The following is a 12,786-nucleotide window of genomic DNA, read 5'->3' as shown; positions in this document are numbered from 1 at the left end:
ATGTCATAGATGCTGGCCAAGGCATGCAACGGAAGTGCAGTTCAATATACACCGTATTTCTCCGCAATGTCATACGGGTTCGCGATACGCAGGAGAACAGATGCAGTCCTGGCCTGCAGGGCGTCTCGAAGACGCACAGGGCGTTATGGTGCGATGGGAACGGGGAAATGCAAGAGATTGACCTCTGACCTTGCTCATCTCCAGTCTACGGAGACAAGATGTGCCCAGACGTTCCAGCTCACAAGTGAGGGATACGTACCGGTGGTAGCGTCCCTGTACGTGGAGAGCGCCGCAGCCTTCAAATCGTCGTTGAAGAGAAAGAAGGAGTTAGCGTGGCGTGCGAAGGTCATACTCGCTCGCGAAGTGCCGTAGGACTTCGAGCTCCGTTACTCGGAAGGCTTGTGACTGCAGCAGGATTTATGGATGAAATGTGAAGAAGATAAGATTGTATGGTAGCCAGGAACATGGAATGCACAGAACTACATGGCGGAAAGGAACATCCTCTCGAGGAGGGAATCACGATGAAAAATTATTGGCGACGACTGTCCAAGAGGTGCCAGCTGAGATCGTTACCTGATACTAGACAGATTCACAGTCGAAAACTGCGAGCCACGATGATACGACAGAAACTCTTGAACACGCCCATGAAAGAGCCTCCCTCCATCGAAAGTCACTGCACCACCAGACCAACCATTGACCTCTGCCACAACTGTGTCGAAGGTCACTCCAATACGCAATGCATACTCTGCAGCCCATACGGATGCGAGAGCAAGCTGTTCCTACTGGATTTCAATCAACTATTTGTGACTTCCGGTCGGTCAGGTCCAGTTGGCTGCAGAAACACTTGCAGTAACCTGCCGTGCATCAATGCTGGCGGCGGCCTCGCTAAGTAGGGCATGGTACGAGTCTCTGCCATCAGACCAGTCTGAGTCTCAGCCTTATCTAGCTCTCGATATAGGATGCGTGCCGAAGGCTGCATTCTGTGTGTGGAGAGCGTCGTGGCCTTTGGACTGTCGTCGTTGTGTGTGAGATCGTAATTCTGTGGCGCGCGAAAGAAGGATGGCTGCCCGTTGCCGAACAGTTTCGAGTTCCGCTCCAAGAAGTTGCCGGCGGAACCGTAATATTTATGACTCCGTGCTCAACCCTTCGCGGCCCCTCTCTCCCTCCACACCTGTTCCAGGCGCAGAGTCATTATTTCTTCACAATGTCTCTGAAACGGAAGCTGTGTTGTTTCACTGTGAGTACTTTTCTACTGCGTTGGTTCTGCGCTCTTTTCGCGGGCTCAGGCCCTTTCGGACGTAGCAGTAGGCTGAACGATGTTATATTGAATGCACTGGTTATAAACACTCCCACGTCACATACAGTTGCGACGCCACTGCAACATCGCATCAGAGCCTCGCTACCTTCTGTAAGTATCGTCTACTTCCGCAATCGCACAATATACTCAAACTTCTTTAGGATGTCATCCGAATCTTTTCCAAACAATGACCGTTCCGGGGTCGGTATCAGCACACTTCCCGTTGAAATCCTCAGACAAATCATCATCCATGCCGCCACGAACGACCCTCACAAATACATATACAAGAGCTCACATGGGTTTTATAACGAAAATCCCATCCATCTGGGCTGGATTTCGATCACCCACGTATCTCGTTTGTGGAGAGAAGTTGCTGTGACGACCCGGTCCCTCTGGACAGATATCGTCCTCAACTTTGGACGGACATGGGCGGCAGAGATGATTCGAAGGAGTGGGCCTACCGCTGCCATTTCTGTCCTCGTTGCCGACTGCAGGGAGTGGATGTACGAAACATTCGACGCCATTGTACCTCCCATGATGAACCGGGTAGAGCGGTTGGAGCTATGGGGTACTTGCGACGAGATCGATTACGCTTGTGATCAGCTCATGTTCACTCCAGCTCCTGCTCTCAGGTCGCTGCGCCTTACAAATGCCTCGTTCTGGAGAGGAGACAGTGACATTGTCTGTGATGGATTATTTGCATACCACACGCCTCTTCTTTCGACTCTCCGACTCTATCGTGTTGGGTATCCTGCAACGTCCTTCTACATGTTTGAAAATCTCAAGCACTTCGAGCTCCACTCGGGAGAAGATGACAGCGATGTAAATCCCTTCCTTGCCCAGCTTGTCACTGCGTTGGCACACATGCCATTTTTGGAGACCCTGTCAATGACAGGATGTGTACTGCGTGACTTGACCGATGACAGCATCGCATTACTTCCGTCTAAACAATTCACCACTGCGAAGCTTCCCAACCTTCGTACCCTTACAATGGAGGGCCACAGGCATGTTCTTGATTGCATGCGCCGTCATATTGAATGTCCTGCCTCTTGTGTCGTTTCGGAGAAGATATTGTCGTTGTCTTTGCCATTCTAGCTTCTACTGTATGTCTCTTGAGTCGGTACCCTATACACTTATTTGCTTCCCCTTGGACTTTACCATGCTTTTGCCTTCACCCATGGCCAGTCACGAAACGGGTGGCACCCGTTTCTCGAAGCCATGGAACGTGCCATCACTATTCAAAGCTTGAAGCTCTCCTTACTGATTTCCTGTATCGTTACGGATGGCTACACTCCGGACTTTATATACAGAGTGAGTGCAGAGCATCTGGCAAGTATACTTCGCGGTGGTATCATAGAAGCATGTAAGAAATCCACCTTGTCTACTTCTGCGCCCCGACTTCGTCTCCTACTACCGCCTCCTCAACTACTGATTGCACAGCAGCTTTGTGCACGCCCGCTCCCTCTGCTAAGCCACCAAATATCGATTCGAGACACGCTTATCCGTTCTTTTGTTCGTCCTTATCCTCACCCCTGCCGCGCCCGTCCTCCCCCTCTTCGTCATCATCCCAGTCATAGTCCCATTCACACCGCTCTTGCGCTACCCAATCTACACCGCCAACTGCTGATAGCCATTTCTCCTCCCTGACCGTCTTCACCCACCCCTTCGGTATTCCTCCGCCGATGACCACCAAGTGTTTCAGTTTGTGTTTCCCGTTGTATTTCTGCGCCCTGACTTTCAACGCTGACGCAACGGAATCCAAAACGGGCGGTACCCTCTCTTCGGCGCTGAAAGTGTAAATCTCGGATTCCTTGGTCCAGTCAACCTTACTCAATACCAACTTCTCAAGGTTGGGAAATGCAGTGAAAGTCTGAGAGCGCATGGATTCCGCGTCGTCCGAGCCCTGGCCCGGCTCCACGTCCATGGCGACAGTGCGTGTGAGGGACAGTAAATCGGGCACACACTCGAGTGGACCCAAACCTTCGAGATGCAACGTTCGTAGATTGGGAAAAGTGAGGAAGTGCGGGACCTCGGTGGCGGACGACTCTGCGTCAGATTCGTCGTTGACAGCGTGATCGATTGTCAAGGGCATGTTACTGCGTATATGAAGTTCCTCGACAGCATCGACTGGCAACGACTCGGTCAAATTCGAAAGGCCCTCGGCGAACTTGCTGGTCCCGTATGCCCATTCCCAATTACGAGACTGCTGCTCGACGGTGAGCACGGGAATGGGATCTACAGTCGTGCACTCTGCGGCTGTGATGGTAGCGTCATTGCATGATAAAGAAGGACGGGGAGTTGCGAGGATCATGGTACGAGTTGACCTCGCTTCCGGGTCACTGGGATTGAAGCCGCCGCCGCCCTCCTCCGTGTTGGTAGTCACAGAGAACTTTACGCGATAGTTGAAAGCGTTGTTATCGCTAGCAGTTCGTTTCCTGAGTATAGCGGATATCGTTCCGTACAAGGAGGTTTCCTCGATACTTTCGATAGTGTCAGGACCACAATAGTCAGGGAATGTGAGGCAATGGTAGGTTGTTGGAGGGAGTGATAGGAGGAGCATTACGGAAAGATACGACGACGGAAAACCATGGAAACTGAACTGTTGAAGTTCAGTAAGTGAGGCTGGGATTGTGCGAGACGTGGGTGGGGGCTCGTCGTCTTCTGAGGGGTTTGCGATGTCGAGACGAAGTAGGTGAGGCAGACGGTCTAATGTATCGTAGAACCAATCTTCAAGCGGGACAAACTTCAGAGAGAGATGGGTGATGTGGCTGAGAGTAGTAGAATCCGGGGGGAAGGTGAGCATCAGATTGGTTAACGTCAGGGATGCCAGGGATGGGGGAGGATGGGGCACGAAAAGACTTTGATAGTTCGCTGAGCTTATATCGATTGCCAACTCGAGAGACACCAGATGGGACGCAAACCCTGGTGATAGAAGTTGAGAGATCGTACGCGTCATGTCGTCGTCACTGCACTGATGGAAATGGAGCGCTAGACAACGCAGACGAGGGAGATTTTCGAAAACGAGCTTCTTGTTCCCCTCTGACTTGTCGTTTTGGATACGAATCGTCCTGAGGGTGATCAGAGACTCTTTCGATTGTTGGAGCATGAAAAGCCTCAGGCTCCTGATTGCGGTGTCAATGTTTGTCCAGAGCAATGCACAACCGAGTGCGACGTGGCGCCACTGGCGGCATACGCGCAGGATACGTAGCCAAGTGGTACGGTTCTTCTGACCCTCGTATTCATCGTGCCATCTAGTATGGCCGTGTCCACAAAACCAGTGGATATCATGCTCTCCGTTACGCTGATACAGCCCTCCGGGCGTTGGTCGTGCGTGGTAAAGGAAAATCTCCGAGAGGATCTCTGGAGATAGACGCGTCACAGGAGACGCGTTCTGCGGTATGACTTCGTGTTGGCGGGTGGGACGTCCTAATCAAGGATAGAGGGAGTTTATTCACATGATTCAATACCGTAGCATTCAAAAAGAGAACGTTGTACCACGAATTTTCTTCGCCATAGTAAGGACGTCTCTGGGTGGATGCAAGCCCTTCGAAGATTGATGCAAAGACTCGGAGTCGAGTGATGCACAGTTATGAGCCGCAGATACTGAAGACAATAGTGGAGGAAAATGGAATCCACAGATTGTATAGAAGGTCAGTCGTCAAGTAGGAACACCTCTTCCAAGGAGCTAGCCTTTCCACGATGTGCTGTCCGAAAGCAAGTCACGACTACACCGCCGGAGGGCGGAAGCCTTGTAACAGGGTCGGCCGGGCGGCACGTTGTCACAGGCCAGACACGATACTGTTCCGGGGTTTTTCGGACGGACCCAGATCCGATGTTGCCGGCCAAGGTTGTACCAAGGTTGTCCATGGGGCACTGCGAGGGTTCCCGCCAAGCCGCCAAACACCCAAAATGCTGGTTGCCCGCGGCAAGAATTGAACGCGCGGCCTAAAACCACGGTCGGGCACAGAACAAACCTATAGCGAAACCACTAGACCATAGAGGCGTACACAACTAGCGAGACACCTTGAATACGTTCATCCGCTGCTGTTTTTTCCAAGGGTATAGAAGACGGACTGGACGGACAGATGGTCAAAATAAAGACGTAGCAGGCATCTACTAAATGGATAGTACTTACATGAGTGGTATATGACACTCAGTGAGGCGGGGAAGGATGAGCTACCCAAGGAGAACGCGACTTGAGCATATGCAGTCGTCAGAGCTTTCTGAAGGCGGTAGGGAGCGGCTGACTAAGCGGATACGTAGAGGGGAGGACGTTGCAACCTTGGGACAACCTTTTCGAAAAGCCCTGTTGCACGGGCCGCCGGACAAGCCTGGAACATCAATTTCGAAAATCCTCGTTATGGTATCGGTGCCGGGATCGCACATGGTCGCAGCGTCCCTATCCCGGGGTATTTCGGATGGGGGCCGTGCCGAGGATTAGCACGCCCGGCGGTGTAGCGAGAGTGCGGAGCTTTGGCGGAGTTGCGGAGAAAACGCGTCTGTGGCTGAACCTCGAACCACATGCAGACGCCACGGTGACAAGTTCAACGATCTCCGTAACCATAGTTTCTCTTGGTCCTCTCGATCTGAACGACAAATATCTTAGCGGTGCTCTTGATATATACACTACAGTAGGACTTAGTGACTTATATCATTGTTGGAGATAGAGCCAGCTCGTAGTCTCCAAAAAACGCCCAAATGGCAAAGAAACGCCGAAGTAAGCACTTAGCTCATTGACAATGCCCAAATTTCCGCTTATTCCGAAACAAACCAATCTTTCATGAACTCTGCTCTGCTATATAGATCATCCGACTACCCGTCAGCATGAACTCCCACCGCAAAACGCGTCTCCCGTGACGCGTTTACCTCCGGAAATCCTTTCTCAGATTTTCCTGTATCACGCACGACCACCTCCTCATATTAGAAGCACACAAGAGTACTACAGCAGTACTCACGATCTCGACTGGTTCTGTGGCCACGGCACTACTTCCAATAGTAACAAGCAAGACCTTACCTGGCTCCGCATCCTCCGAGTATGTCGGCAGTGGCGCCACGTCGCGCTGTCCTGCCCATTGCTTTGGACGAATATCGATACAAAAATCAGAAGCCTCAGAGTCTTCATGCTCGAGCACTCTCGGAACGCGCTAATATGTCTTAGGAAGCTCCGTATCGGGAAAGACATGAAGTCCGAAAGGAATTCGAACAAGAAACTCGTATTTGATAACCTCCTTCGTTTACGCCAACTAGGGCTCGTTTTTCATCAGTGTAGCGCGGAGGAAATGGAACGTACACTCATCCGACTGTTTTCCTCCGAAGATGCACCTCGCCTGGAAGCTCTTGAGTTGGAGAGCGAATCAGTTGAGTCGGTCGACATCGAGGTGCCTAATCCTCAACCGTCGTTATCCTCTCTTACATTGGTCAGGCTATTGGTGTCTTTCCCCCGACATTCTATCCTGGATGGCGTCACACAACTTTCCCTCGAGTTCGATTGGCTTTTCGAGACGGCCGCTGGTGTTGAGTGGTTCTACAACACTCTAAAACACATGCCCAACCTGCTCCGCCTTCACATCGTCGACCAGTCACACCGTTTCAACCGTTTCAACCCAACCCATACCACACAGGCCATCTCTCTCCCACTCTTACAGTGCCTCAGTTTCTTTGGGATTTCGCCCGCCTTCGTCTATATTTCTCGCTGTCTGTCACTACCACCAACGACGTACTACCAACTCACATTCACTGAACTACGCGCTTCACGCGACGAAGAAGAGGAAGCGACGGCGGCTCTCGACGCCGTCGTTTCATCTATACTAGAGGCCCGAGTCCAGTACGACACAAATGCGTTGAACTATCAGGTCAAGTTCTCGTTGACCACCAAGTTCGACGATGCTGTTTCCGACTCCTTCGACCCCGAAGTTCGATCGATCCGCACAATAGTCCTCGCCACCCCTCCCGAACTTCCTCGCACTTCCCTCGAATCCTCCAACAGCGCAAGAATACCAGCAGTCCGACGAGGAGCAGCCTTTGACACGAAGGCTAGCGCTGTACCCGTGCTTACCATCGAGCAGCAATCCGATTCTTGGGAGTGGCAGGATGGATGCTTTTATTTCCCAGGCGAACTTTCGAAAATCACAGACGCGCTGCTTGCTGAGTCTGTCGAGGAGATCCATATACGCAGTAATATGCCTTTGAAGGATCCCTATGATGACGTCGACGACGACGACTCTCAGACCGAGACCGACGCGGACGAGTCGGAGCCTGTGAAGCCCGCGAACTTGGACGCGAAGTTACGGTCGAGATTGACGGGCTTTCTGCGGTGTGAGAACGTGAAAACGTTACGACTCGAGGGCACGCATCCGATAGACTGGATGTGCGACTACCTCAAGCTCACTCGTACGAAAGACCCTAACGCCAACGAAGATTCAGCGCCCTCTCCTCACCCTCAGACTTTCGCTGTCTTTCCGAAACTCGAAACACTGGCACTGGTCAACGTCGACTGGACCAAAGACACGGACGTAGAGGAGACATACGACGCGTCGACGGTCATACCGTCGATCATGCGCTCGGTGGCGGACATGTTGAAGAAGAGGGCGCGGCTGCGGACCGAGGGCGATGGGCGGGATATGAGTCGGTCTCGAATTAAGCGATTGGAGGTGGTTGGAGGGGTTCCGGAGGGGTGGGTGAGGAAAATTGAGGAGGGGAAGTTGATTGGAGGGGACGGGTGTGTGGAGTGGGATGGGGAGGCGCGTTGTGCGTGGGAGGAGGGATGGGATGAGGAAGAGGTTGGGGATCAAGATGAGGATGAGGATGGAAATGGGGAAGATGAGGATCAAGATGAGGGTGAGGACTAGGGCTCAGCTCAGAGCGGCCTTTGCTTATGCAGCGCTTATCAAGTGCATAAAGTACACGAGGCTTCGCCAGTTGGCTACGGTGGAGTTCCACAAAAAAAATACATGCAGAGCCAGTAGCGGCTTCTGATACATACAATTACCAGTGATCACTGAGGCTCGCGCCAGCCGATTGCTCTGCTTGTGGGGCTCTGTCCAAATGACTCGTTTTTGGAGTTGAGATACCACCTACCCGCTTGGAGGTCCACAAGCGAGTAGAAAACAGTCTCGAACCATGACAGCGGAGAAGAGATAGAGCATTTAGATTGCATTCGATACAGATGATCATTGTTGAGCTAGGCTAATAAGTAAGGCGAACTAGAGACAGAGAAAGACAGATCAAATCAAATCAAATCAATACGAAAAAGGGAAAGAAAACAGAGTGGGAGGGGATTGGGAAGACAAAACAAGGTATTCAGAGTGATACGCCACACCCGAACATTGCATGACAAATGCCGCCAGCTAGGTTGTGAGAGAAGAGCGAAACTGAAGATCCAAAGGCTGAGAGAATAGAAAGGGAATTGCATGTAGATGAGAACGGGGAAATGGATATGCAGAATCGAGGTATGAAACGGTCACTGATAAAAAAACCTAAACCGAGGACGAGGACAACAGGAAGAGTCAAGAGTCCGCACGCAGAAGAATCGGGACCGAGAACCAGAACCAGCCGAGGAGAGATAATAAGTAAGAAGGTAAAGGGGGAATAGAGACACGACCAACCAAGATCTCGAGACCAGTCGAAAGCGAGAGGAGCGATAAGATTATGAGGGACAGAAACGATAGGAAATGGAAAATAGAAAGAGAAGAGAAGGGATGGCCATCCACCGATCTATAACGCCCAAGGATCGACCCAAACCTAGAAATATCATTTACATCCTCCACCCAGCCGCCGACCCTCTCCTCCCCGCCGCACTCCCATCCACCACCTCCGCAAAACTCGCCCTCCTCTCCCCGGCCCCGCTGCCCACCCCCCGCCCAACTCATGCCCCTGTCCCACCCCCGCCCCCCAAACCGACCCCACCCCACCACTCGTCGTCGGCCTCGCCGCCTCTCCACTCCCCGCAAACGGATGCTTCTGCGTCGGGTCCGACCCCGTCCTATGCAGTCCTGCCTCCTTCGCCGCGCTACTCACCTGCGACAGACTCGCCTGCCTATACGCCGGCACATGTCCCGTCGCCGTCGCCGTCGCCGTCCCTGTCCCCGAGCCCCCCACCCAAAACACGTCGTCTTCCCTCGTCGCGACGCTTCCACTCCCCAGGACACTCGACCCCGCCGAGCCCGGTGCCGAACTCAACGTAAATCCTCCCATCCTGTCCGTGATCCCATTCACCCCATTCCCATCGCCATCTCCAGTCCCGGCACCATACGCATTATTCGAGCTCCCATTCGAGTTCAAATTCGCCACCGGACTCTGCGACTCGTTACTCGCTGGCCCCGCGCTCGCCGCCCCTCTCAATATCTCGTTCGCCAACCGACTCCCGCCAGGCCCAGGCGGCAACACCGGGAAATACTCCGCTTCCGTCTGTTGCAAGTACTGCACCGGCGGGAAATAATCCGCCACCTCTCCTGATCCTGCACCTCCTGTGGCTTCACTCGTAGCGCCACGGCTGTTGTCAGAGTTAGGATTCGAGTTGGAGTTGGTGTTTGAGTTCGCATTGACATTGTTGGCGTTCGCTTTCCCGGCACCAACAGGCGCACCCACAGCCGCATTGATCGGTCTCCCATAGAACCCTCCCGGACTCATCGTAACCCCCGGCGAAAACATCGCACTCATCATCATCCCCTGATATCCTCCCATCGCCCCACCACCACCACCACCACCCCCATTTCCTCCACCACCCCCACCCAAAGGCGCACCCGGCGTCCCCGGCATACCTCCTCCTCCCATCCCCGCCACAGAGCCAGACGACGTCATGCCTGGATGATGCACGAACTGGAACGGTGGCATGCTCGGCGTGATGGGGGGTAAGCCGTGCGGCGTCATGGCCATAGCGTACGCGGCGGCAGCGGGATGGTGGATGGGCGAATGCATGGGATACATTGACATGGCGGGATGATGCATCGGTGAGGCATACGGCGATCCGTGCACGGCGGGGTGATGCAGCGGCGAGGGGATCATGTGTGGATGGTGCAAGGGTGAGGGCATGACTCCGCCGGGGGAGACGGGCATGGGGAGCGCGTAGGGATAGTGGGGGTGGTGCATCATGGGCGACATGTGGGCATGGGCGTGGGGGGACATCGTGTGTGGTGGTGGGATCGGGAAGCCTGAGACGGCTGGGGGAGGGGGGAGAGGTATACGGCCTGGATGAGCGGGATGATGCGAACCTGACGAGTTTTGATGCTGAGTCGGTGAAGTCGATGACCCCGACCCTGAGCCCGAGTTCGACATCCCCTTCACGATATCAGCGGACGTAGCCTTCCCGAGCAGAGGCGCGCTCGAATGCTGCTGCGCCGCCGGCCTCGAAGATTGCTCTTCCTTCTTTCCCGGAAACGACAGGGAGTGAACAGGCGGCGGTGGTGCGGGTGGCGGTGGCGTATTCCCCGTCGCTCCGACCCCCTCACTCGAAGGCGGCGTAGGCAACTCTCCCACACCCAACGGCAACCGCTCCTTCTCCGCACTCCCTCCAGCAGCAGACGCGTACTGCGCCAACCTCGACAACTCCTCCTGCTGAAGCTGCTGCTGCTGTTGTTCTTGCTGTTGTTGTTGTTGTTGCTGTTGCTGTTGTTGCGCTTGTTGAACCTGCGCCTGCGCCTGAATCGCATACATCTGCTGAATATGCGGCGGATACACCTCATAAGGACTGCCAGGCCCCGACCCTGGTCCATACCCGAAATCGTACGGATTCCACTGCTGGGGGAACGATGCCATCGGCATCGGGATATGGCTCGGTGCGCTCTGCCCTAATCCCTGCTGTCCCTGCCCTTGTCCTTGGCCCATTCCCGCTTGACCTTGGCCCTGCATCAGTCCTGGTTGACCCTGGCCGGACTGAACCTGCTGCAACTGCTGCTGCAACTGCTGATGCTGCGACAAGACCGAGCCGAACGGGGATCCAGATCCATGTGCGAACGGCGATGAGAACGAGGAGTGCGGCATGGGCGAGACCGGGGCGGAGGGCTGTGTCGAGGGGGAGTATTTATCGTAGTGCACTTTTAGCGGCCGGCCGTTGTATTCGTAACTGTGGCACATGAGGGCATAAAGATGAGCACACGACTCCCAAACTCTCCAAACATCCAAACCAAGACTCCCAAACTCAACAAACATCCAAACACTCCAAACACTCCAAACCACCCCAATCTCCCTCCCTCTCTCTCCCTCTCTCTCTCTCACACAAGTGGGAGCAATAGAAAAAAGAAAGACTCACCAATTAAACATCTTAACCGCCCTCTCCGCATCCATATCCGTCGCAAACACGACCGTCCCGAACCCCCTCGACCTTCCGTCCTGCCCCAATGCCACGTCCGCGCGGAGGATCGTGCCCGCTTGGCGGAAGAGGTCTTTCAGGTCTTGCCATTGGCAGTGGAAGGGGAGCTGGTGGGGCGTCGGAAGGATCAATAAACAATACCCAGATCACGAATCACGAATCGAGTGAGTGAGCGAGTGAGCGGGTGAACGAAGAGATGAAAACGAATGAGCTCCGAGGCCGAGATTTAGATTTCACGACGAACCGCCGGACATAGAAAAAGAAGTGGAACATGGGAAGAAAGGCAAGGCAAGGCAAGGAAAAAGAGAGAGAGAGAAGGCGACTCACATTCCCCACAAACAAATTCCTACTAACCCCCCCTCCTCCTCCTGAACTCCCCGCCGTCCCCGGCCTCCCATCCATCCCCGCCGCATAAGGCGACAACGTCCTAAAATCGAGTCCCGCCTCGTCCTGCGCTAACCCACCACCTATCCCCACCCCACCACCACCACCACCGGCACTATTCAAAAGCGACGGATTCGGACTTAATGGCATACCAGATAAACCCACGTTTCCTACCCCTCCTGATGTAGTCGTAGTCGTGGTCGTGTTCGACGTCCCGGTGAGATTTCCGAGCCCGACTCCGGAGCCATATGTCATATTCTGCGGTCGGCCTCCAACGCCCACGCCCATTCCACCTCCACCTCCTGCCCCAAGTCCACTCACCCCAGCCGATCCCATCCCAACGCCTCCAATCCCAACGCCTCCAAGTCCTGCGGCCGTCATGCTAACACCCACACCCACACCCACACCCATCACCGGCGTCGCATACCCTGCACTCCCCACCCCCGGCGGTTCTCCGACTCCTAATCCTAGCTCGGGGGGTAGCCTGTCCAGGCGGACTTCGAGGACTCGGGTTTGCCATGAGTACCTGATTGAGTTTGAGTTTGAGTTTGAGTTGAGGTGAGGTGAGGTGAGGTGAGGTGAGGTGAGGTGAGGTGAGGTGAGGTGAATGAGAGGTAGGGTGATGTGACGAGAGCGACCAGAGTTGCGACCAGGAGCGTGAAGAAAAAAACAAACAAAAAAATCAGCATCATCGCATCATCGCATCATCCATCATCATATCACCCTCCCTCCCCCCACCCCCACCCCAACTCTCCCCTCCCCCTCCCCAAAAACCCCTCCACCACCACCACCACCACCA

General features: G+C 54.2%; 4 protein-coding genes across 4 annotated transcripts in view; 2 read left to right on the top strand and 2 right to left on the bottom strand.

Annotated features, from left to right (window-relative positions):
* Positions 1-1,204: 1,204 nt before the first annotated feature.
* Positions 1,205-2,392, top strand: STEHIDRAFT_109190 (uncharacterized protein; the record flags this gene model as incomplete). Its single annotated transcript, XM_007301751.1, has 3 exons — positions 1,205-1,237; positions 1,365-1,408; positions 1,459-2,392. The coding sequence occupies 3 exons, from the start codon at positions 1,205-1,207 to the stop codon at positions 2,390-2,392; spliced, it is 1,011 nt and encodes a 336-aa protein (XP_007301813.1).
* A 403-nt stretch (positions 2,393-2,795) lies between these two features.
* On the bottom strand, positions 2,796-4,811 carry STEHIDRAFT_138034 (uncharacterized protein; the record flags this gene model as incomplete). The annotated part of the gene is made up of 2 exons (XM_007301750.1): positions 2,796-4,723; positions 4,793-4,811. 2 exons carry the CDS (start codon positions 4,809-4,811, stop codon positions 2,796-2,798), a joined length of 1,947 nt encoding a protein of 648 aa, XP_007301812.1.
* Positions 4,812-5,995: 1,184 nt separating this feature from the next.
* On the top strand, positions 5,996-8,145 carry STEHIDRAFT_138033 (uncharacterized protein; the record flags this gene model as incomplete). Its single annotated transcript, XM_007301749.1, has 2 exons — positions 5,996-6,014; positions 6,101-8,145. 2 exons carry the CDS (start codon positions 5,996-5,998, stop codon positions 8,143-8,145), a joined length of 2,064 nt encoding a protein of 687 aa, XP_007301811.1.
* Positions 8,146-11,539: 3,394 nt separating this feature from the next.
* The window catches only part of STEHIDRAFT_52958 (uncharacterized protein), a gene marked incomplete at both ends in the record, with an annotated part of 3,856 nt that continues 2,609 nt past the window's right edge, over positions 11,540-12,786 (bottom strand). The window contains 2 exons of the mRNA XM_007301460.1: positions 11,540-11,710; positions 12,264-12,513. Coding sequence (XP_007301522.1) covers positions 11,540-11,710; positions 12,264-12,513 — 421 coding nt within the window. The remainder of the gene's footprint in view (positions 11,711-12,263; positions 12,514-12,786) is intronic.

Source organism: Stereum hirsutum (assembly GCF_000264905.1).
Source record: "Stereum hirsutum FP-91666 SS1 unplaced genomic scaffold STEHIscaffold_4, whole genome shotgun sequence".
Lineage (NCBI taxonomy): Eukaryota > Fungi > Basidiomycota > Agaricomycetes > Russulales > Stereaceae > Stereum > Stereum hirsutum.
The sequence above is the reverse complement of the archived record's forward strand: the minus strand, read 5'-3'. Positions and strand labels throughout refer to the sequence as shown.